This window comes from Bacillus rossius, chromosome 6, assembly GCF_032445375.1.
Source record: "Bacillus rossius redtenbacheri isolate Brsri chromosome 6, Brsri_v3, whole genome shotgun sequence".
In the NCBI taxonomy this organism is placed as follows: domain Eukaryota; kingdom Metazoa; phylum Arthropoda; class Insecta; order Phasmatodea; family Bacillidae; genus Bacillus; species Bacillus rossius.
The window spans coordinates 33,553,817-33,580,745 of NC_086334.1; the positions used below are offsets into that span (position 1 = coordinate 33,553,817).

At 38.6% G+C, this 26,929-nt stretch overlaps 1 protein-coding gene across 6 annotated transcripts in view; it reads right to left on the reverse strand.

Moving 5' to 3' along the window:
• Window positions 1-26,929, reverse strand: part of LOC134533014 (septin-2) — a 98,103-nt gene that overhangs the window by 50,888 nt on the left and 20,286 nt on the right. Inside the window, exons 1-2 of one of the 6 annotated variants that reach the window (XM_063370145.1) lie at window positions 19,916-19,985; window positions 13,712-14,163 (exon numbers count right to left, since the gene is read on the reverse strand). The exons of 3 other annotated variants lie outside the window; for them this stretch is intronic. In XM_063370145.1, the coding sequence (XP_063226215.1) occupies window positions 13,712-13,718 (7 nt within the window). In that variant the 5' untranslated portion in view covers window positions 13,719-14,163; window positions 19,916-19,985. Of the gene's footprint in view, window positions 1-11,465; window positions 13,651-13,711; window positions 14,164-19,915; window positions 20,011-26,929 lie in introns of those variants that run through there. 2 more of the 6 variants (XM_063370142.1, XM_063370141.1) reach the window with 2 other exon arrangements.

Consider the following 26,929-nt stretch of genomic DNA (forward strand, 5'->3'; position numbering starts at 1 on the left):
ACGATCCCTCGAGGTCGCTTCAGTCATGCTGCCATCACAATAGCGCGACGGTGCGACGCGAACATGGCGACGCGACAGAACAATTCTTATCATGTGGTTTTTGCTCGCGCGGTGACCAACAATTAACTATTGGTTTCTTGCTGTTACACACGCACCAAACATACGACAGTCATCAAATCTTGCAGGTTTTCTTTTTAATAGATTTATGTTTGAGAAAGTAGTTTGTTTAATTCGAATTTAACTGTGTAAACACACTTCAGAAATTTCACAAATAAATTTAGTAAACAAAAAGCTTAAAAATACAAGATTAATAATAGATTTACCAAATGCACCAGTTGAAAATCTTTAGAAAACCAAATTCCGACTGCTATTCAGTAAGACGCGATGAAAATATAAAATATTTCTAACTAGCTAATGCCCGGCAAGCGTTGCAATGCCTTTAAATTTTTTTGTAATTTTTTTTAATAGGTACACACATATACAAAGCATCTCTTTATAAATAAATTTTTTTTGTCCAAACAAATCTGGCCACAATTACCCCCCCCCCCCCCCCTATTTTTTTACTACGTTCTTGACACTTATTGTTACAGAAATAGGTTCCTCTTTTGAGTAAGCTTCTCTGCACTTATACCTGTGCCATGTTAATAGAAGTTTAAACAAATATACACATAAAACAAATCAAAATACAAATCTGTTTAAAGAAAGTCAGTATCTAAGTGAATTTCAAAAACAGTGTAGTTCATTGAATAAAATTTCAACCGACAAACAACATTTTAAATAATAAGTAAATTAATTCAGAATGTAGTTTCGGACATACACTATTACTCATTAAACTGTATATCATGAGAAACATCAGTCTGTTTGTGCTTAAGAAGGGAATAAATAGACCTCTCTCCCGAAACGTCGCAACTGTTGTCTTGGGAAAAACATAGTGTGTTATTCTGTGCTACCATCGTTGTGGTTTTCAAAATATCTGTTTTGTCGCTCAACTGTGGCTTACGGTGTTCGTCTGTGTTGTCGTCGCTGTTTTGTAACATCGCCTGGTTCACCTGTGCGTCTCTGTATATCCGTATTTTTTCGTTTTTTTTTCAATTTTTATCTTTTTAGTTTCATCGTTGGGTTATTCTGTTTGCCGTTGTGCACCGTAAATGTTCTTTGTAAATGGAATCTAAATATTCATATAAACTTAGATATTTGTTAATTTGTACATTTACATAAAAATAACTGTATCACTACAAAATAGTGTTACCATTTATATTTTGTGTTGCCCCAATACCTACAATATTTAAAGTTATTTGTGAACCCTTGTTTGAATAGCTTTCCAGTATTAACTGCGCATATTAAGAACGGTAAAACAAGGTTAACTTTTCTGTGGCTTTAAAACCCAATAAATAAAATGTTATACCATAACTTCATGCTTGTAAGCACACACATATTTTAACAAACACACTCTTTTAATATCTAACATTTATTTCAAAATAACTTTACCATCGACAGTGCGAGCTTTTTACATATTTTTTTACTAGTCTATATTTCTATATAATTATTGTACATCGGGACTGTAAATTTGTTTGCAGGAAAACAACTAAAAAATTTACAGACCAGTCAGGTTTACAAATTATATTTCACTGTTATGAAATTACATAATTCATGCTGAACGAACAACATAAGAACACATAAATTTTTTCTTTACCGAGGTTAGATGTTAATGACACACGAACTACTGTAAACTCGTGGAATAACATAATGTCAGTGTTAAGAAGACTGCAAGTATCCGCTCTACCACTCTGGTTCTGGGGTAGAGCGCCTGCCTTGTGACTTGTAGGACCCGGGTTCGCGCCCCGGCTCCTCCAAGGCGGATTGCCCAGACAAAATGGTGGCATTTTCTCTGGTAGGAATACAATCTCTTGTAACAAGTCAGGCTACCAAAGAAACGGTGGGTGGAACAGAAAAAAACCTTCCAGTTGGCTTCCAAATGGGGAGCCCGTTTCTTTTCTTGGGCTCCCCATGCGGTGGCCATTCCGGGGGTTTCTCCGGGGGAACGGACTTTTTATATATATATTTTTTAGTTTTGTGGCGTTTTAGTATTTAGTTATCATTCCAACATTTTATATATAAAGCTCAAACAAACATTTAAAAAATTAAAAAAAAATTTGCTTATGAACATAAATTATTTGAATTAAGTGTGTATCAGTCAGTGAGTTGTGTGTTAAACCAATTATCGGTATATATTTTGTTGATATATTTGGTATATATTTGTTGACAGTTAAATTTTAGTCACAAACTATTGTCCAATACCTCTGTTATGTATAATTTTAGACTTTTATGACGAAAAATATATTTATAGGCACATGAATTTTATTTCTGAAAAACCACGTAGTTTTCAATCAGGAAGATCGTCTTTAACACACACAGTATTATGTGTGTGTGTATATATTTTTTAATCATTTTACAAATAGACGCTTTGCAGTCATATTAAAAAATGCAATTTCAATTTCATAATATTAGGTGTTCCGCAAAGTGGTATATCTCAACTACACTTTAATATTTAATAAATAATATTCCAACTGTAATCGGAATTGATAAAGAAAAGATGTTGAAGGAAAAATGTTTGTAAAACTATTCAGCAAGATATTTCAGCTGTCTAGATCTGGTTTTCATGTTAACATACGTCTCTGAATTACGATAACATTTATTGTATAACATTTAGTAACACAAAACTAATTAAATTAATTAGAATTATCACATAGTAAGATATGACAATAAACGTGGTGTCCACATTTAATACCTTCGAGTTATAGTGGATGCCAAGTTTTTATTTTTCACCAACATGTAGATAATACTATTAGTTGCCCTTGAAGATCTTATTAAATTTATAACTTTCTCTGCATCAATACCTGATTGTATACCTTGTTCTTCAAATTGATTAGCTATGAAGTAGAATATTGGGTCGTAATTTGGAATTAAATTACTAATTTGTATTGTAACAGAATTGAAAGAATGCAGAAAACAATTCTTAATTTAATATTTTAAAATTTCAGGCTTTTATTTTCCTTTAAAATATGCTACATTCCTATATAAATTTAATTTGTATGTTCTATTTACTAGACGTTCAATCAGTGATACAAATTTTATTATATACGTTTTATTACCATTTTTGATGCTTCAGACATATTTCGGTTTGGATTAAGAATTTCAACTTGCAATTATAGAATTAGTGACACTTTTAAAACCATTAGTAACTATAAAATTTGTAAAAAATATAACTCTTTTTGAATAATCTAGAAACATTCATTGGTAATAAACTTAAGCAAAAAGTTATTTAAAACTTTTAAATCTACATATTTATTTTGTAAACTCCATTTTAGTTTTTTTGAAACACAAAGTAACCAATTATAATCAATTAGTTAATATTAACTTTATCAATCTTTAATTATCTGTGTGCTGTGTTGTTTCGTGATTTGTCGTAAAGTTATTGATATGTATGTATGTTTTTGGTTGTTATTCTATGTGCTTATATGGAACCTATTTTTTTATGTATGTGTTATGTATGTTATAAGTGTTGTAAGGTACGAAAAACTGAATTTCAATTTGATCTGACAGTTTTAAAGAAGCAGAATTATATGCTACGCATATTAACATTTTTTGTTTCCGAATAGAACAAATACTTAATTTTCAGCAGAGTTTATTTTTGAAAGACTGCAAGCCTGTGCAAAGCCCACCATGCTACAATTACTTAAAGTATTCCAGTGTGCAAAAATGTAAATTATATGAAGCTAGTTACATTACGATATTACGAGTAAGGCCGTTTTCCTCATTCCGTAGAATGTAAATTTTGGCCAAATTCTCCTTCGTGCATGGAAAACTACCATATATATATTTTTAAATCGTCGTAATAATATAAACCATTTTTGGAAACATTTCTTTCTTCTCGCCCGCGATCTATCACTACCTATCACCGTCAGAAGCGCTATCTGTAAGCTTAAAAAGTTAATCTGAGAAACATCTAGAGGGTTGATAGCGCTACCTACCGAGTATTCTATACACTACTTCGAGGGCAATGCCGCTGTACTCTTTCCATAGAGTGTATACGAAAATATGGCAGAATTCCGTCTCGTTATGGCACTTTTCCGCCTTTTTCGAAGAGGCCAGGCGGAATATCGCCATAATGGTAGTCATCCGCGCCCCCAGAGAAACAAACCAGGCCATTCAGGACGCTTTTGCTTCCTCGCTGGATGGCTGTGATAGTGATGAAAATCAACCAGTCATGAAAATCAGACAACGCTACAGCGTTTTAACTCTCAGCTAGTCTCAAAATATATTATTGCGGAAAATACATGACCCTATGCATAAGCTGTTATCAGGCAAAAAAAAAAAAAAAAAACAGTGTAAAAAATTACTCACTTCATTTTGGTAGCCATTTATTTTGTGGTGTGGCATACCAGAAATTTTGCATCTTCTGCTTATTTATATAGAACTTCATTTTATTATTACAAAATGGCATTAAGTGTTTCTCACACAGTTTAAATGTCTGTTTCTAAGCAATGAGACGTCAGGTAGTTAAATCAACATTATAAACCAAACACTAACCCCATCATCCGATAGCTCGCAGAGCCACTACCTGAAGCTGCACACCCACGACGACCTCTTTTCAGCACAGACCACCCGCGTGACCACCATGACGTCCCAGCGGTAGCCACCAACATCACCAACATCACCATCATCGCTCTCTTCATGAGCTTCGCCGTCGCCGAACCTCCGTGCAGCCTACATCAGCAACCCGGCGCCGCCGTCGCGCAGAGATGCCCAAGAAGCCGACATCCACCAACAAGAACGCATTGTTGGAGGAGCTCGGATTTTGTACGTAGGTAAATCCTTGTCACCACCTCGCCAATAGTGGCCATGTGTCTGTGTTTACCATGTATCAATATTAAAGATGTAATTTATTTTTGGGCGGGAATCCCAAAAGGGACCCTCCAATTAAAAAAATATATATATGTGTGTATGTTGAGTTGACGTGCAACAGAAGTGAAACTTCTTGCTTATTATGTTATTAGGTAAAGGAAACATAATTATCTTTGGCTGTCACAGATTATATATATATATATATATGTGTGTATATATATATATATATATATATATATCCTTACTAATATTATAAATGCGAAAGTAACTCCGTCTGTCTGTCTGTCTGTCTGTCTGTCTGTCTGTTTGTTACCTTTTCCCGGCTGAACGGCTGAACGGATCGTAATGAAATTTGGCAAGGAGATAGATTATATCCTGGGGATGGACATAGGCTATCTTTTGTCTAAAAAAAAAATTTTAAACGTGTTAAAAAATATATCTTAATTTTATGTAATGTGTGTCATAGATATACAAACTGTTAGTGACATTCTTCTATGTCTGCCGAGCAATAGCTTTCAAGCCATTACGTTACGTTTTGCTATTGTAAGGAACTAAGTAGAGAGTAAGAAAAAAATAAAGATCTTGACAGTTTGTAGTGTCGCCATATTTGTTTCAATTTTCAATACCGATTTTTAAATTGCAGAAAAAAAATCATGTTTCATAGACACATAAATAGTGAGTGTGTCATTTCTCTATGTCCACGAGGTCCCGCCGCGTCAATTTTCTCCTTGGGGCGAACCCATCCGCTTGATTAAATAAACAGCTTTTATCGTTGAATGATTTCATGATTTATGTCATGAAAATCTGCTCTCATAAGAAAGTTAGTTTTATAGATATTCAATAGGTGTCGCTCTCTCTCTCTCTGAAGATCAATCTATGAATCATTACAAATTTACTACCTTTATTTTTTTTAGTTTGATTTGATACAATATGATTTCACTAAAAATCAATTTCTACCCCTTCCTATTTTCATTTCCACATTACGAAGTTTCACTTCTTCCGCGCGGAGGGACTCCACGCAATATTTTTGCATGCAATTAAAAACTATTTTTTAATGATGCCAAAGAAGTATAACTTCTCATGCGCGTACCTAAGTACACGCACCCATTTTTTTTATTTAATTTCTTCTATATATATATTTTTTCTCCCTACCTAGGACACTCATAATTCTTTTAAATTTTACGTGTATGTTTTAAATATAATTCGAGTTATACAATTTTTTTTTGTCAAATTGGTCATTATTTATACTTTGTGTCATTTTGGAAACATGCGTATTTTAGGTATTATGACAAATAAAAAAAAATAGTTTCACTAACATTCTTAGGTTTTTATTGTGTTGATAGTTTCAAGTTTAATATTATGTAGGTACATACATTCTTAAACTTATAAATTTCTTCGAAATTTATTCATAGGTTGGTAGGGCCTACTAATATTTTCTATTTCTCAATATTGTTATTTTTTTTACAGTACCTACTTATTTGCAAGGAGTTTGGTTTAGTGTTTATAATTTATCTGCTGAGCGTCAAGAGTCTTAGGGCTGCTGAGACCGAAGACCAGAAATATTTATCAATTATGTAATATATTGTTGAAAATTTTGAATTTTAATATTTCAGGAAAGTTTTTTTTTATTAATTAGAATAGTTACGTGTAATTGCCATTTTCCTTTATTTCATATTAAACATTATGTTTGGTTGAGTGTGAGATAATTTTATTTATGTATGTTTTAATTTCATTTAATTTCTTATATATATATTCTTACCTACCTACTTCTATTAAATTTCAGGCGGATGTTAACATTGTCATTCCAGTTGTATAAATTTTTTTGTCAAATTACTTGTTATTTATACTTTTTGTTATATTTTGGACTATATATATATATATATATTTACTTCATTCAAAGATTTGTGGTGTGTACAGGGAGTGATATCTCTATGAATTTCTATACTCCTTTGTATAAGCCATAGAAAAGAGAGGGAGGGATAGAAAGGCCACTCTCTGAATAACAGCTAGAACGCTATTTGCAGCGCTGTTGTGGCCGTGCACAGTACTAACCGTATAAACATTGGTGGAAGAATGATCTAAGTAGCTATTTATGCTAAAACCACCTATGTCACAAGCTAGCATTACTATTGAAGTTTGCAATTACATCTACAGCATTAAGAGGGTGGAGAGTTTTCAGCTTCTCGACGTTTATTCTCTGTATCCATTCATGTATACAGTTTCTTCGTAAATTGGGAAGCGGTGTCTAACAGCAAATTTATCATCGCAACCAGGCACACAGCATTTTCGTACACGTGGCGGCATTGTATTTTAATTAATACGTTATTTTATACTCAATTTAACAATCTTACCTCAATGAAAATATGACCACTAAATAATTGAATAAATAAATGCCAGATATTTTCCAGTTTCCACCTACGAAGCAATAAGCAAGTAGCACGCAAATAACCTAAAGTCCTAAACAAAAATACGAAAGAAAAATTGCCGCCATTACAAATGAGCCTTGGCAACGAATCGTAAACAAACATTGAGCAGTGAGCACACTAGCGCTCTTACGGCCGTGCACACAAACAAAACGTTGTTCAAGCATCTCTCTAATGAGTGCACATCCCGTGGTATAAGCGGAATATTGCCACCACAGTTTTACATATAAACAAATCCTACAAATGTTTTAAACATTATGACAAATAAAAAATAGTTTCACAAACATCCTTAATTTTTTTGTTGGTGTGTATAGTTTGAAGTTTAATATTATGTATGTACGTAAATTCTTAAACATACAGTTATTTATTAATTTATTTAGATAATTATTCAAAGGTAGGTAATAAGCTTTCTATTTGTCAATATTGTTATTATGGTAGGTAGGAGTATACAGTAAATGCCTACATTCTTATATTCCTTTAGATCTCTTTCGATTTGGAGTGTTTCCGAGCCATTCGGGGTGCTCAACATCACCCCCCCCCCCCAGGTGCTTAAAGCCCCAAAATTTCGAAAGTTTAAGAAATTTTAAAAATCTATCTCTTTCGATTTTAAGTGTTTTCGAGCCATTCAGGGTCCTCGAACCCCCCGCCCCCCTCTGGGAACAAAGCCCCAAAATTTCGACAATTTCAGGAATTTCAAATATCTATTTTTCGAGATGGAGTGTTCCAAACCATTTGAGGTCCTGAACATCCACTTTCCGCAAAAGTGAAAGCCCCAAAATTTCGAAATATAATAATATATATAACTGGATGTTGGCATGTATGACGTCGATAAAATCTTACACCGTTTGACCGATCGCCATGAAAGTTGGCACATCGAAGTGTTTTTATCATGGAGAAGGTTTATATGCTAACCATTTTTTTTGTAACTCGCTGCTAGATGGCGCTGTAGCGCATTAACTTCTAAACCTTTCAACCAATCGCCATGGGTAAACAGAAAACCATAGGTCACAGATACACAAACAGTAATTATGTGTCATTTCTTAATATCCACCACACTGGACATATCGCTATCCATTGTGCTGTAACCCGCGGACAATATATCACCCGGTGTTCAGCCCGGGCAAAGCCGGGTACTGCAGCTAGTATATATATATATATATATATATATATATATATATATATATATATATGCGAGTGTGCAAGAATGCTGCGTCATTTACAGTTCTCCCCTGTCGTCTCCTCTACCGGTTTCTCCACCACGTGCCTAACTATTCCTCTCATGCGATCGAAAATTGTAGCCCCCTCAGCAAAGAAGCTTTACTTCAAAATAACTTTGAATTTGAATCCCCCCGTCCGAGTTTTTTTTTTAAATTTGCTAGTAGTTAGGGGTCCACCCAAAAGATAGCGTCACATGTCGCGCCGAACATAGTTTTAGTTTCCACTGTAGGAGTCGCACTTTGTTCCACGGGAGGAGCAGAGAGGCGCGCGACGGTCCACGAATACCCGCGGCTCTCGCGAAGAGGCCGGAGGTGGCAGTATTTATAGCCGGCGGGAGATGACCCGTGCGGCGACGGACGCCGATGCTGGCTGTCACGGAAATAAACAGCGTGCCGGGGACGCTACGTCCGCGCGGCCACAAGGCCGGCGGGTCTGTAAACTACGCGAGGCACGCAGCGTCACAACACGCGACCAACGCAAGAAAATCTCGGCCAAGGGCGTACGCATGGACGAGGGGGTTATTTACCCTCCCTGAAATCCTGAAAGATAAACGGAAAGAGTTTTTTTTTAAGCAAACAGTGGGCAAAGTGGTTCTATCCCCCCTTCCCTACCCTCGCGACAAGAATTGATATTCTGCGCACGCTCTTGATCTCTGTTTTTTTTATAAAGCACGAAAGTTGCAAGACGCCACAAACCCTCTACAACTTGGAATCTTAAAATCGTTGAAAAGAAATATATTTTTCCGACATTCTTTAAATAGTCAATAACTTGACCTAAAATTGTTATTTTCTTTCACCGTGCGAAAGTTAAAATAGTAAAAATGTTATGCTTATAATAAAAACAACATAGTCGCCTTCGATGCACATAACCTCCGAGTCAAATATGGCAGGCTCAAACGCAAGCCGAAACGCAAGAAGTTGATTGTTGGCCGATGCTTGCGTTACGTTTTTTTACGTCTTGCACAGTTTATAAACGTGTATTTGGAAAAGTCATTGTTGAACCTTTTGCGCTTCGCGTTTGTTGCGTAGTTTACGAACACGGTCTAAGAACAGAAAAAAAAACCTGGCGTGACTGTTGCACTTGCGGGCCACGTCAATAGCCCGGATCAGTAATGAGTGACGTGGAGGTCGAAGCGGTCGCAGTTGTACTGTAGCAGCACGTCCGTCGTCGAAGGAGAAAACAAACGCGATCGTATTACATACTAGTGAGGGGTCTTCCACACTGCCAAGTATCACAAAACCCAGCACGAGATGTCGAAAAAAAAAAAAAAGCAAGAACTACCAAGATTTATTTCCTTATTATTTAGTTTGCTAAAGGCAGGTATCGCGGTAAAAATAAAGTACACCTTAAAAAGAAAGCTATGTGTATTTAACACGCCGGCAGTGATTTTGACACTTCACCTGGCTTTGTTTATCTTCCTTCTCCAGATCCTCCTCCTCTCCTGCAAAAATTTTTCCTCTTCTTTTTCCCGCATTCTTTTCAGAACATGTTTCTCCATTTAATCTTCACAACCACTGTTTAATATTGCAGGTATTAAACTTTCAGAATAAAATGTTCCGTACATTGTAGATCTTGTTTTGTAAATGGGACAGAAATATTCGTGTTAAGTTACAGATAGGCTATATGTTAATTAACACATTTGCATGAAAACAATTATATCACCACCAAAAAAAAAAAGGTGTTCGCAATAATACTGGGTTTAAAATATTACCCGGGCATTTATGCTTTGTGTTGTTCCAGTAGGTACCTCCAATAGTTCAAGTTATTTGTAAACCCTTCCCTGAGTAGCTTTCCAGCATATAACTAAGCATGGTAAAACAAAATTAACTCAAATAGTTGAATCTTCGATTAATATTTTCAATGATTTAAAAATTATGTTTGAATTAAAATATAAAATTATGCGCCAATTTTCGTACGAATTACTTAGATTTATTTCCAAAAAAGTATTTCATATATATGCAAAAAAAAAAACCATAGCCAGATATTGTACAAAGTTACGGTGTATGTTTTGTAGCAATACAAACTGTTTCTTGGCAACTGGTTTCCAAAGGAATTTTGTTTTGTAAAAGTACAGAAAGTTGTTTTCTGGGCACTACTCCCGCGCGCGACCGGCATTGGGTTACGTCCATCTGATCCGTCGCAGCGAACGACCTGGCAGCCGCTTCGCGCCAGCGGGCGATGGAAAACTGCGAGATACGATCACCCATTAGACTACAACAAGTGTAGGGGAGTGCATTTTTTTTCGCGAAAGGATTCCGAGACTAGCCGGGAGTTAAAAACACCAGCATCGTCTGTGTTTTCGTAATTGGTGTGGACCGGCCTATACCTGGGCACAGTGCGCAGAGCTTCAGGAGGAAAAAAAAACACGAGATTTTTCCAAAACTAATCAAGACATCCGAATGGGGGAACGTTTACGGAAAAAAAATATCGTCTACGAATTTGTTGAAGGCCGATTAGTAGGCCTAATTTTTTTTTTTCGGATGAAGTTTTTAAACTGTAATTTCAGAAGAGTAGTTTATAAGGCATTAAAACAACCGGAAAAGTACTTGAGGGACTCGCATCACAGCTTTATCTTGATATAATGTAATGGTCACTGCTCGAGCACTATGCACTGGGAGAAGACGAGGCGACACCTCGCTAGAAGCACTAGGCTCTTCTTACCAGTGGCGTAGCCAGGATTTGTGTATGGGGGGGTGTTAAGAATGCCCTCCCCCCCCCCCCCCGTATTAAAGCGGGGGAAAATTTGGATTTTAAGGCGTAAAATAGTGCTATTTTAGCAGTTTTTGGTACTTAAATTTAAATATTGTAATGGTAAAAATTTTATTAATATTAATATGAAATTTGTTTGAGTGATGAATAAGAAATTAATTATAGATTTGGTGCTAAGGGGGGGGGGGGGGGTTGAATCCCTGCTCTTACCGGGACCGGGGAGCGACGCTTGGCCGCGGCGGCCGCCGAGAAGGGCAGGCCGGCGGGCAGGCACGACAGGCAGAACTCCTGCTCCGGCGCGAGGTACTGGTGGCGCGGCACGGGAGGCTCTCCCAGCGCGAAGGGCGACAGCTGGGTGCGGGCGCCCGTCAGGCTGGAGTAGGAGGCGCTGCTGGGCAGGGCGGCGGGGTTGGTGCGCGGCGTGGGGCTCGGCGATCGCCGCAGGTATATCGGCAACATGTCGGCTTCACTCTCACACTGACTGTGTCGTGATCACACTGGCTATATCAGCCTCACACTGACTGTATCGGCCTCACACTGACTATATCGTGATCACACTGGCTATATCAGCCTCACACTGACTGTATCGGCCTCACACTGACTGTATCGTGATCACACTGGCTATATCGGCCTTACACTGACTGTATCGGCCTCACACTGACTGTATCGTGATCACACTGGCTGTATCAGCCTCACACTGACTGTATCAGCTTCACAATGACTGTATCGTGATCACACTGGCTATATCGGCCTTACACTGACTGTATCGGCCTCACACTGACTGTATCGTGATCACACTGGCTATATCGGCCTTACACTGACTGTATCGGCCTCACACTGACTGTATCGTGATCACACTGGCTATATCAGCCTCACACTGACTGTATCGGCCGCACACTGACTGTATCGTGATCACACTGGCTGTATCAGCCTCACACTGACTGTATCAGCTTCACAATGACTGTATCGTGATCACACTGGCTATATAAGCCTTACACTCACTATATCGTGATCACACTGGCTATATCGGCCTCACACTGACTGTATCGGCCTCACACTGACTATATCGTGATCACACTGGCTGCATCAGCCTTACACTCACTGTATCGGCCTCACTGACTGTATCGTGATCACACTGGCTGTATCAGCCTTACACTGATTGTATCAGCCTCACACTGACTATATCGGGATCACACTGGCTATGCAGGCCTTACATTGAATATATCAGTCTCACAACTGCTATATCGCGATCACACTTGCTATATCGGGATCACACTGGATATATCATCTTCACACTGCCTATATCGGGAGCACGATGGCTATATCGGCTTCACTCTCACGCTGACTATATCGGATGCATACTAGCAACAACGATACTCGCATTATTCACAGCAGTGTCCACGTCAAAACCATTAACTGGCCACACTGACCGCCAGGTAGAGCTACGCTGAACACAGTGTCATTGTATCGGCATGAAAATGTCCACTAGGCACAGCAATCGAAGATCACCTTCCCGAATGCCTGTGTCGCTTCCGCCGCGCACCAAAGCTACAACGACCACACGCACTTCACGAATGGCAGTCCCTTCCAGCATCCTCGCAGCTCGGGAAGGAGTTTCCCCGTCGCAGCGGCTCGACGCACTGGTCGACGAACACAGACAAGTCGCCGCGCTACAGCGCAGCGGGGAAGACTGCCGCAATTGCCGCCTGGCATTTCCCTCCCTTGCCGCGCGCGAAACCTTTCACAGAAATGTCACTGCTCTCTCTCCTAACGTAACCTCCCCCTTCCCCTTCTATTGACCTCATAAAACACTAATATCCTAATAAATTGTCTACGTACATTTCTCAGCACTAATATTTAAACATTTTTTCCCCAGTTACTCATCTTGAATTCTGTATGAACTATTTTTTTTAAACGCTAATACACTTATTATTTAATGTGAAATTAAAATATTTCGGATTTTTTATTTTTTACAAATTTATTTAGATGATGACCGAGAGCTTAACGTTAATCAATGGCCAACAAACGCATTTAAAAAAAATCAAGGAAAATTACGTCAACGGGCAGGCATTTTCCGCGAAAACATCTGAACGCCCATTAGACTGCAGTATGGAATTTATCAACAAAACCAACAATCAGCATTCACAAGCCATCGACGAGCTTTGATCCAGATGTTGTCCACATTGTCCATAAATTGTCGCCATTTCCAGATGCTGTCAGAAACGATCAGCGGCTTGTAAGAGAAAATGTGTAAGAAGTGAAATTCTAACAACACCATACAAAATTGCTGTTGCTGAAAACGAGAATGAAAAGAATGTTAAGGAAAAAAAAAAGAAAAAGAATGAGAACGAAGTTCATAACAGCAAATAGAAGAGAATGGGAAACAAACCAAAGGCGTGAGGCCAAAGGAAAAAGTGGATACAAAGCTAAGAAATAGGAACAATTAACTCAAATACCTGACATAGGAAGAACTACTTGCGTAGTGTGTTCAGAGGACCACGACGAAGACTTGATGCAGTGCTTCAGCTGCTATGGGCGGGCTCATGAAGCGCGCGCAGACATTCCTGAATGTGCAGATGCCTGCATATGCGTTCGATGCAGGATGTTTTGAAAATGTCTGGCGCTTGGGGTTCGAACTTCAGTCCGTCCCGTACTAGGTGCCACTTGCAGTGACATCATTTCTTTTTTAAATAAAAGTTTAATTTAAGTTTCTAAATATTTTTTTTATGCAGAAGTTGAATTTTTGTTCCTTCATTTTGATTGTACAAATTGTTCACTTAACTAATGCATAAATAAAGTTACATATCTCGAAGAAGTTATTATTATATTTTTTTGAAAACACTTAGGTGTCCGCCAATAGGGGGACCTCACCCTACTTTTCACTTGTTACGTGAAGTCTTCATGGCCCCTGAAAAAAAAAACCCACCAGTTAATTTCAACTGATATGAAAGCATCGAGAGCCCTATTAGCAAGTTTAATTTGGTAGCATCTGAGGAATTCTATCGAGATAAATCATCGGAAAATGTTTTGGAAAACATTTGGAATAGTAAAGTTCCCGAGTCGTGATATTCTTCACAAACTTCACTGTTACATGACTCGACATGAAGTTGCGAATTCCTACCAATGCGTCCACTATTTTTTTCAAACAATGATTAAAAACATTTCCTTGCAGCTAAATCAAATTACTAGGTCGCTAATGCGAAGCAATGTCTCTACGGCCAAACAAATGTCGGAAATTTACACTAAGAAATTTGTGACACACATTTATGGCGTTATTCTCTTTCTCTGCTGTTTTTACGTTTCATAATATTACTTACTATTATCTCAATAACATTATCCGATTTTGTACTGCCTTCTTAAGTATAGTGCAGGACAAATTTCATGCGAGCTCTCAGCGCACGAATCAGGGAGCGTGAGATGAAAACGGGGGTGAACATAGAACAAATAACAAGTAAATTTATTGAAAAGTTAATTTATAACCGGTCTGTTTCGAGTCGGAACTACTTGGTTCCGCACGGCTCCGCCTACTACATTTATGCTCTGTCTGATCGTTCAGAGCAACGTGTTTTCATGGAACTACGGAGCTCAGAACGCCAGACCTTCGGTTTGCACTATATAAACACGAAACAGCACGATGTATGGAAGCCTTAAAACTGACTTAACCAATATTGTGATAGTAAAAAAAAAATTCTCTCAGTAAAGGTTTTTTTACCACAAAAATATAACTTCCGTGCTTTAAATTTCTCGAAAAAAATTTTTTTTTTAATAATTCAAGTATCAACTAATAAAAAGTCATTGTAGTGTTACTATATGCTAATTGGTGTTCTTTTTATTTGTCGCACGATTGCTTGTACTGTCAATGGGAAGAGCAGTCCGGTATTGATTTCTAGCATGGCGGTAAAAAGTTACGAAGTGGGTGGTGTGTGCGTTCTTTGCCATGTTAATAATTGAAGTCTAAAATAGAACGACAAACCCCCTCCCCCTTTTCAGAATTTTTTCTCGTCTGGATAGCAAAACATAATTATTTTTATAATGAAATTAAAATATCATGCCTTGCTGATTGCTGTTGACATTTTGTTTTGCCCGTTCCGCAATGGCACGGAAACGTTGAAACGGAAACGGATCACGGACCCGCAAGATGATATCGTTTTACTCCCCTGCCGCTTCCACGGTGCAGGAAAACAGTAACGAATGGCAAATAATGATGCTGAACTTTACGCTTACGAAAATTAATTCAATCTAACAAATTTTGAGAATCAAGAACATAACGCGGTCAGGATTTACATATAAAAATAAATTATGATAATAATCCACAGAGTAATGGTATAACGCTAAATTTCCTTGTATTTAAAATAATTTTCTGTACACGTGGCTATCGGCCAAGGGCAAATACTCGGCTTGTATTTGTCACACGAAGTAACGTAAACGAATGAGCTGAGCGTTGCCGAGCTAATCAGTACGGGTTCATGCCCGCATGCGTGCCATTGTTAGATACTCAGTTACGTGAGTTGTGTCTCCGATTCCGTGTAATTGTGGAACAGGTCTTAACATGATGCTCGCTTCATCATGACATTCTTAGGATTCTTCCAAGTAAGAGCCTTTCAAAGCTACAACGGTTTGAATTCACTAGCAGAACAGACACCTCAGAACAGATACCCACACCCCAGTTGCCAGCAGTGGCGGAACTAGAAGCTGATCTCGGAGAAGGTATGTATCTACTGTAGGACTGTAAGTCTGGTGAAAGCAACATAATTAGGATTTTATGGCATCCACACTTAATCAGCAAAAAACTGTTTTTAATGAAACACAGAAAACATACTCTTTTATTTTACAAAAAAAAAAAATATTTTGGAAAACAGTTGCCAAGAAATAGTTCGTAATGCTAAAATAATTACACTGTAACGTTGTAAAACACGGCTATGGTTATTTTTGCATGTATTAAATACGTTTTTCTCACGAAAATTGGCGCATAATTTTATATTCTGATATTGGTTTCAGTCAAATATAATGATATTAAACGATGGAATAATATAATCGAATAACAAATAATTACACTTTATTTTGTTTTATTGTATGCTTATTAATTTGCGCAGTAAAACAAGAAACTTTTAACTATTGTAGGTGCTGGGAGATCAGAAAGTATTAAATAAGAATCCTAACCCATAATTACTGCAAACACTATTTTGTTGGTGATACAGTTGTTTTCATATAGATGTACCAATTTACTATTATCTTTGAAAGATTTGTGCAATGGGAGTGCATGACTTGATGTAAGCTATTGGACATACGCCATTGCTAAGCATATGCTAAGCTGAACATATTAATGTGAATTAACCGAAAGTATCTTAAATGATACAAATGGAAATGAAATAAATGCACATATACCGAAATGAGTCGGAAACCTAATAATCAACAAAATCACTCTATACAAAAGAAATTGAACTATTTGTAGCTAAATGTAATTAAATAAATAGAATGAAGTAAAATTACATGAAAGAGCACCAAAAGAACCCATTTATAACGAAATAAATCTACTTTAATAGAAATGAATTTCAATGATTAAATGCATGAATTCTTACGAAATAAATCAAAGGAAAGAACTGTAATGTGTGGAAATGTTATCTACTTGAACATAATGTGAAATAACCGAAAGTATCTTAAACGATACAAATGGAAATGAAATAAATGAACATATACCGAAATGAGTCGGAAACCTAATACATCAAACAAGATCACTCGATACAATAGAAATTGAATTATTTGTAGCTAAATTTAATAAATTGCTTAGCAATGGAGTATGTCCTAAAGCTTACATCAAATCATGGCACTCCCATTGCACAAATCTTTCAAAGATAACATCAATGCCCGGTATGGACCCGGTATGCATATTTCTCTGAGGAAGTTGGAAAAGAAAATGATTGATCTATCACAATGTTCCAATAACTTGACTTTTATCTGTTGCTTAGCAATGGCGTATGTCCAAAAGCTTACACCAAGTCAGGGACTTGTACTTGTTCCCGCGGGCGCCAAGCGACGGGCCGCTGTGCTGGAAGTCGAGGCGCTATCGCCGACGCGAGTCGCGCGACGGCCGCGAGCGAAGGGCGCGATGGCGTAATCCGACCCGCGGCCACCGGAACAGCTCGGCAGGTTCTTGAGGCGCTCGCAGCGTGCGAACATCGCCCCTCTCGCCAGAAACCGACGACGGCACGTTCTGGCGAGCAGAAAACGATTCTCTCGCCCCAGTGCAGAAAACGGCCGAAGGCTTTTTATCTTAAGCAAGACTTATTTTGCATTCGGTACACGCCCCACTCCTGAAGCTTCTCCTCTCCGCCATAGAGTGCCTCTAGTCATGATAGTCGCACTTTTAGTTGCCCTCTGAACTTATACACGTTCGGTTACGCTCTGATGAAGTCATCGTCTCGATCTACCCTACCGGCTGTCGTGTGTGTGTGTGTGTGTGTGTGTGTGTGTGCGCGCGCGCGCGCGCGCGTTGGTGCTTCTAGCGCGGTATCGCCAAGGTTCTTCTCGTCGTGCATAGGACAACTATTAAGTTTGAACGGTAACCATAACATTAATATGGCGGAGGAAATGGAAGATAAAAAGGTGTGATGCAAGTTCGTTAAGTGCTTTGATGAATCTCTACCGGATGTTTCACGCCAAAAAATTACTTTGAGAACATGCGTTTTAACTTATATATATATATATATATATATATATATATATATATATATATATATTCTGAAATGCTGTTCGTGAACAGACACCACTAGGATGTATTAAGCAGTTTTAAAATAGCGTGTATTTTTTTTAAGTTCTGCACACTGTATGTGTGAGCCTACCCATGACTAGAGACCCGGAAAATTCGCGGGTTCAATGACCTCCAGGAAAGACTCCAATATCCTCTACACACTCGGGCAAATGCCAACTGTTCATTGGCTGCTGACTTGTGAGTCGTCTCGACTGGGTGGCCTGTGATTCGACACTTCTACGAGTGAGGGTCTCTAATTGGCCCTCAGTCCTCCAGATTAACAGTGAACCAATGACAGAAGCAGCACTAAGGTATAATTTTTTGAATTTTAGCATAACACGAAATGAACCCGCGAATTTTCCGGGTCTCTACCCATGACGGAGGGGGCCCACAAGAAGTTTCGCTTTGAAAAATAAAGTCGGAAGAAGCGCCGCCGCGTCTCGACTCTGGGTCGGCGAGCAGCATTTTACCCTACCCTCGGAGTCCCGTGTCCCTGAGTGGCCGCTGGCATCGTCAGCAGTCCCGCGGCGCGACGTGATAACAGGCCGTGCTGGCGATAAGCCGAGAGCCACGCGTGGCGGCAGGCACGCCCACTAGAGCGCTTTAAAACACACACACCCAGTGCCGCCAACTGCACGTAGCCAAACTGAAGCTCGAGACACGAAAATATCGCTATCGTCTGTTTCACGCTTACGTTTAGTTATTCTTACAATGAATGAAAAATTTCGCGTTACTGCATTCTAGGTATACAAATATAATTTTGTAAGCTTGATCGTCCCTGGTAACCGGATCATGGGTTAGCTGGAACGCCCTGAATCTTTACAAGCCAATGAAAAAAAAATCTGACGAATCACGTGCTACCCGGAGGTAAATTGAGGAAGTGGTAGTGACGGCATCGACTCGTTTACACACACGTATGTGGATTCTAGATGGTAGCATGGGGGGGGGGGATGTAAGAACTAATTCTGCATGTCTCTAGGTATTCAGAAGCAAGAGTTTTTGGGGCGACTTGGCCAAAGCTTATCATTAGAGGGAATGTATATTTTTTTTTTTCGCGAAAAATATGCTGGTCGCTCGTTAGATTGCAATAATGCGTCTGCAAGAGAAGCTATCGCCATATTTGGCAGGGCCGTTCATTCATAACGCGTTTCGCTTTCGCTTTGGATGGCTGAGATCGGTGTGACTACAGTAGGTAGACATGTAACTAAAATAAAATCCCAAGCCAATCACGAAGCACAGAAAAAAAAAAAGGCTAGAAAGTTGTCGCACACAATCTTTTATTTTTCTTTTCGCGGAAGGCACATGACTAGGGACCGGAAAAATTCGCGGGTTCAATGACCTCTAGGATTAACATTATAGTTCTACGTACACTCGGTCAAATGTCACCCTCTCATTGGCTGCTGTCTTGTGGAGGTGTTCCAACGTAGCGGCCTGTGATTCGATACAGCTTCGGTTGAGTGTTTTCTCACTGGCCCAGAGTCGTCCAGGTGAGTTGTGAGCCAATAGCAGAGGCAGCACTGAGTTACAGTGGCGTAGCCAGGATTTGTGTATGGGGGGTGTTAAGAAGCATGGGCCCCCCCGTATTTAAGCGGGGGGTCCGGGGGTTCTCCCTCGGGAAAATTTGGATTTTAAGGTGTAAAAAAAATAGTGCTATTTTAGCAGTTTTCGGTTCTTAAATTTAAATATTGTAATGGTAAAAATTTTATTAATTTTAATATGAAATTTGTTTGAGTGATGAATAAGAAATTAATTAAAGATTTGGTGCTAAGGAGGGAGGGGGTGTTTGAACACCTAACCCCCCCTCCCTGGCTTCGCCCCCTGCTGAGGTATAACTATTTGAATTTCAGGCTGACCTGAAATGAATCCGCGAATTTTCCCGGTCTCTACACATGACCCTGGCTGTGACTCGTACCTGCTGCGCGCCGCCAGCCCAGCGACCACGCCCCCACGCGCCGACTCTCATGAACGCGCCGCGCCGCACTATCTGGCGGACTGCCGACTGACTGGCTTCGGCGAGACCCCGTCAGCAGTGTGACATCGCCTCGCCCGCCCATTGTACAAGTGGAGTGGGAGTAGGGGGGGGGGGGAGGGGATGTCCACAAACCTCCGTCGTTTACCCTCAGTTAAGGGCGTGCGTGCCATTACAGGTCGTTATTTTATACTTACGTTCCACGCGGTTAAACTTGACGACTTTTTGAGAAAAAAAAATTATGTATATAGCGTACGTTTTACATAATTAGCCCACAAAGTTGCATTTTTAATGTCTTTTTTTTCCAGTATGGATAAGGAGAATGAAATGGAATATAAAACTGGAACTTTGTAGGTTTAAAATAAATTTGACTGGCTACTATGTAATGGGGTTTAATTTCTTTCAGAATTAAAAAAAAAAATAGTTAATTGATCTAACATTTTTAAGATACTCAGAATATTTATGATTTTAAAAGGTTAATTAAAATTTAATAAAAAAACTGAAAGAAATTTGAAACAAATTACGCAGTAGCCACCAGCATTGTCTTTAAATCCACAAATTTTGAGTATTTTATTCCATTTGGTTCTCCTTATCCATACTGCACATACTGCAGCTTTGTCCTTTTGTAATATTCATTAAAAAGAAATATTAGTGGAGGGGGAGAGGGGATGACAAAAAATATATTTTAAATTTTGCATGCCTCTAGCTATAGCGTAACTTGGAGAATACGTTTTTATATTACAATAACAAAAAATATCTTTAAGTAACTGAAATTTTTACCTATGAAAAAGTATAAAAAATTTCTCATTTAAGAGTCGTAAATGACTGGAAAATCAATGAGTTTCACAACAAATATGCGCTTAAAAAGTGCCATTCACTGATAAATTAGTAAATAAGCCTACACAGATAAATCAGCGAGATTTAGTCTGTGATAAGTCACTGAATTGAACCACAGGAATCCACTGACCAAATCCCCAGTCATTTTTCCACTTATTTAGGACAGTTCCGACTATTTGCAACTTGGAGTGTATGAAATAGATATACGGTAGCATTATTCAAAATAAAATAAAATATAAGTAATTCCAGTGCATTCCGTAGCTTCACTACATCTATGTTAGCTAAGGTTGTGGGCGTGGTATTTAACTTATGTTTTCCCCAGTATTTTCTTTATTTTCGAAAACATATTTCTATTACGCGTAGGTTGCGATCAGACGGTTAGGAGAACTTCATCCACCCCCCCATTCCTCAATGGGTCCGTTACTAGGTGGATGGAATAGAATGTATATGAATACAGACCACGTAGCAAGTGAAGACCAACACTGAACGGCTGGTTTGCCAAAATGACTTTCAAAGATCGTGTTATCACGGCGGGCGGACGCAACTAGCACGTATAGTTTATGTACGAAAATCTCGCACCCTTTGGTTTGTTTCAGTTTCAATGCAGCCAGTGTTTAATATTTTGTCACAAGTGCACTTTAACGTGTTGTCCGTAAATCTATAACCCTCATTATATGGTCTCATGCGCAGAATTCAACGAAAATCTATATTATATCTTTAGTCCATGGAGGCAACCTCCTGCGCCAAAAGGAGTGCCTCTCCACGGTTGTCAATACTCGCCTTATAATTAAGTATCCGAGATTACGCAAGGTAATTGCTGAGATTATTGATTACTCCCCGAGTTTACCTACTTCATATCTGTTCATTTAATTGTTGGTCTGCAATTACCTCGTCGATATGACACAAAAGACCCCCCCCCCCCCCCCTCGGCCAAAAAAAATTTATTGCGAATGCAAGGCCCACTTCCGTGTAGTCTAGTGTCGCATCTTATCAATCTGCGCAGTTTACCGTACATTCTGCCATTTTCTAACAGTACCTCATGCTGAATAACACCCTTTTTTTCTGTGGTAAATAAACTTATTTTACAATTTCAAGAATCACAAACTTCAAAGGCAGTGATGCATGCTGAGAAAGACAGTGTAACTATCAAAACAGGCTATTTTTTTGCTGACGTTAGTTTTTTTTAGTACAAAACATTTATTTTATTTTTGTATTTCAAATTCCCTCCAGAAATAAATTCATACAACCGCCACTGCCGGAAAGCACCGAGTAGTATTAGGCCAGCCAGCTCCTCTGAAGCCGCCAGTTATACAAGCACTCTGAACAATCAGGATATCACCAACCCCTGACCTCCTGACATTCTCTTTATTCATTCTTCCCTCCAAATTTTCTTTCATCCTTTGTTTCAACGGCCCCTCGCTCACCGAATCCCTGCTTCGCATGCTTGCAGCTGCGCGACTGTCACGTTGGTCCGTCGGGCAGCAAAGTAGAATTAAAGCAACTATGCTTTTGCTTCGCGTTGTTGTTTGCACCAAAGAGTATAGAAGTAAACAGACGTACAGAAGTAAACTAGCGTGTTAAACATGATTCCTTATGATTTTTCCTCTAAAATCGGTTACTAACCTCTCTGACACTACCAACCACACAGTATAAAATCCAAAGAAATTTAATTTTGTTCCGAATTGCATCAGAATCTAGGTCTCTTCCAGAATTTCTCGGGTTTAGGATCTAGGTCCCATCAATACATTTATACGTTTTGATAAATACATATTTTCATAAAATATCGTTCAAATTGTATTTCCGTGTCTTCATATTCATGAAAATATTTAAAGATTTTCATAACCTTTTATTAGGTTGTGTTCGTTGATGTTATTAAAGAATATTAGGTTAAAATAGTTGTTTCATAACTCATAACCATCCGCTCCTAAAATCTCTATATTAATTTACATAAATGCACATCTAGTTTCAATACACACAAATTGGCTATATTTAAATTGGAAGCAAACACACAAATAGGAATACACAATCAGCGCCTTCAAAGAATCAACTGTTACATTCATAAACACATGAGTGTACATAAAAATAACATATATGTTGGTATTTAAACATAAACCTTTAACGAGCTATCCTGATTCCTTTACATTTGAGACGCGACACATTATTCAATACTTATGCATTATATTTATTATTTTAAATACATCAGACAGAAATGTCCAAAACACAACGATCTTTTGACGAGCGCGATTAAAAAAAAAAGAAACACAGGACTCTAACTTGACGTTGTAACTTTTGTTCTAATCGTACCTTTATTTAAAAACATTTATAAAAAATTTTTTTTCATCACCAAAATTTTAAACTATTCAAAATAATCATACTGAGAAGATAAAATTTCAGTTTGTTCAGAACTCACATTATTTAACAAAAAAAAATATTTATAATTTAGCTCCGAATGTGAATGAAATTCTGATGTTGGTACAGACGAATTGTAGGCACTATCTAGGCCCCCTGAATAGGACTACAGTTCTCTTGACACTCTCTCTTGACCACCCTGAGCCCGCAATAAACAAGGACAACAAATTGTTACCCAATCACGTGCAACCTGGCCAGAGGATGTGGTCTTGTTACCGACCAGTGAGTTGGGGACATGTATTTTTCGCGAACACATTTAGAGACTAGCTGCGATTCAAGGGCCCCGCCTAACTGGGGACTCGGACTGTGTGCAGTGGAAGAAACAACGCGATTTTAAAACGGCTCAAGATATCCGAGTGGTGTTTATTTACGAAAAACTTTTAAGGATACGCTAAGGGCGGAATAGTAGTTCTGTTTCATTATTTCGTTTCCAAGCTGTATTTTAAGAAGAGTGAAAATGACTGAAACACGTGTTTTCAGAATAATTTAAAGGCATGAGACACCCGACACAGATTTCTTGAAAGTACTCAAGGGACTCGCATTGCACATTGACCTTCATATAATATACAATGTTATCGATACCACTTAAAAAAATAATTGTTGCCCTATGAATAGAGACCTGCAAAATTCGCGGATTCATTGACCTCTAGGATAGACTCCACAGTCCTTTAAATACTCGCGGAAATGACACCTGTTCATTGGCTACTGACGCGTGAGACGTCTCAACTAGGCTGTCCGTAATTCGGCACTTTCTTGGTTTAGTGTTTCCCATTGGCTCACGGTTCCCCGGATAAAATGTGGGCCAATCGCAGAAGCGGTACGAAGGTATAGTTGTTTTGATGCTAGCCTATCGCGAAATTAATCCGCGAATTTTGCATGTCTCTACCTATGAACGACGAGTAGACTGCGCGCTAGCCCACAGCCTTGTGCTTAGAGTCGATACCGCACTAGAATCACCAGCGTGCGTCGCACTTATCATCGCACCTCACTAACACAATTCCCCATTTGACTAGGCGGACCGCTTAAAACACTTTAGATTTGTCTGTTTTTCGTGATTGGTTGAGTTTATTGTAGGTACATGTTCACTGTCGGCCCACGAATCTCAGCCATCCAGTGCGGAAGCAAACTGGCCTAAACTTTCGTCAAAATATGCAATGGCTTCTCTTGCAGCTGGCTGTCAATTACAAGGGAACTATCCAATGAGCGATCAGATTTGTTTTCGCGAAACATACATGTCCCTACCAATTAATACTATAAAATGCGTGTTTTGTGTAGAGGTTATGTTGAGTCCAATCCGGAGTGAAACGAATCCAGAAAATAATCGTTGGGTTGTAGTAGTTGTCTTTGTTCACCAGAAAAGTTTCCAAAATGTCGTTACGTGTTGGGCTAGCAGGGTTCGGAGCGGAAAGAAGATCCGATGATTAAATTTATGTCTATTTATTTTTACACTTACATAAACTCAATTTTGAACAGTCAAACGTCTGCCCACACAACCTAATTAATCAACTGTGTATACGAGCAATACAACGAATGACCATAAACAATGTAGAAGAAAAGGGGCGATCCAGTAGACAGTTTTATTTCGTGGAACAACTTGACCATGTTTGCAACGTTTCTTTCTACGTTGGTCACGATAGTCGAGAGCAACTCTTACTGCTATCTTCTGTACGTGATTCGCTTGAAAATAGTTGCAATGTTTTGTACCTAATAGAGATAGTCCTAAAAAAAACCGAAAGATATCTTATGAAGCATCCGCGTTTATACTAAAAATGTCTTGGCACATTTCAGGGCAATTTAAACTATTTAGTTAGAGTTTTATTAAAAAAAGGAATCTCTGTAAAAGTATTTATTTAAATTGAAAATAAAGTTGTTATTAATTTATTTAAAGATACATTTCTTTGTATGTGCATCACCATATATTCGACCAAATTAACAACAAAACTCAGATGAATTAAAAAAAAAGATGCACCCTTTCTTTCCACTTGAGGTGGCAAGCGCATGCATAAAGGCCGATTTCTTTCTAATCAAAGCTGGAACAACAGTATTATTTTTTTAAACAGCTTTGCAACTGTGTACAATAACTGAAGCTAATTGAGCCCGTGAAAACTCTCAACGGAATGAAACGACTTCAGCGGTTGTACTGTGCAAAGCACACAGTTGGAAAGACCGAGTGAGGTTAGAAGCAGTCGGCCGGGTACTCTGGTAATTAACACCTACACTGCTCCACAAGCGAGCAGAACTGCCTGGCGGTGAAATTAGAGCCTGGAAACTGCCAGCGAAGGTCGACGAACTCAAACGCTCTGCAACCGTGGCCGCGAACAGACTAAAATTCGCCCAATGCGTCTGTCACTGTAAAAAAAAATATATTTATACATGTTCGTACTTTTACAAGAAAAGTCCATAAAAAAAACAAGATAACCTGAGCAGTTAAGGCCAGCAGCTGCTCAGCTAAATATTAAATCATCCCCTCCCCTCCTCAAACCAAGGAGGGCTGGACAACTAACGAGTTTAACGTAAAAATAAATTAATTTCCCTCGAAAATAAATTAAATTTAACTCAGGCCATTTGCAGTCACCAAGCTTCGCAGCGAATTTTCAAAGTCAGTTATTTCACAATCCCCGTCAAAAAACTATTATTTACAGGCACAAAACAGGAGGTATGGGGTCGCATTCAGTGGCCTGGGACTCCTCGCGGGCCTCGGGGTTCGATGCCCCTGGGTCCGCTACTGGCGATGATGATATACCTGTTAGTCAGTCAGCAATGGCTGCTTGGGGTTGCTTCGTTAAGCAATTGAACTGAGCCCCATGAAAACTCATTTGCGAACGATATCACTTGTAAACTGCAAATAAGAGCTATGTATCATTTATAATTTTACAAAGCTCTGCCTTGCAGTTTTATATATGATATAGTCGGCAACTGAGTTTCCTTGTAAAAGTACAAAATAAAGGTTTTTGCAGTGATGCATTGGTCTCATTAGAGCTTAAACGGTTACATACATTTAAGGGCGTATCCACCTCAAAAGGGAAGGCAGGGAATTTTCCGGAATCCAACCTCTTTCATGGGGGACAAAATTCCATGGTGCCATACAATAGTCAACAATACCAAAATAAAAAAATATATATTATTTTTTTTAAAACAATAGTTTGTGATGATTACTTACAAAAATTTAAAATACGGCACTTGCTCCTTGTTTTCGAAAAATAATTTGCCAGCGTATGCTTAGCATGGTAAAACCTGTTTTCACCAATAGTGAATTTTAACCATTGAGGTATTAGTCTATGGAGTGGGTGTCTGTACTGAAGTTGAAGTCAACTGGTTAGCAACTGGATAGAGAAACAAATCGTAGCTGTATAAAGTCAAATATGCTATAAATTTGTTTAATAGCTTAAAAAGAACTCGCTAGGGAGAATCGAAAAAGACGCCATCATGTTGAGAATATTGCTAAACAAATAAAATACCAACATATCTGCAAGAAATTAGCATTAAATTTCATTATGAACAAAAATGGTTTTGCTATGCAAGTAGGAAAGGGGGTTAGGTGTGATGTTCTCATCTTGATTTCAAGCATTAACACGGCAAATATTGTACACACCATCTCCCTTACTTCTTACCTCCATGAATTTACCATGTTTTAATACAAAATAATCAAACGAAGATCACTATTTTTTCCACTTTAGAAGGAGGTGGGATGGGCAGCTGACCCCCCTTTGC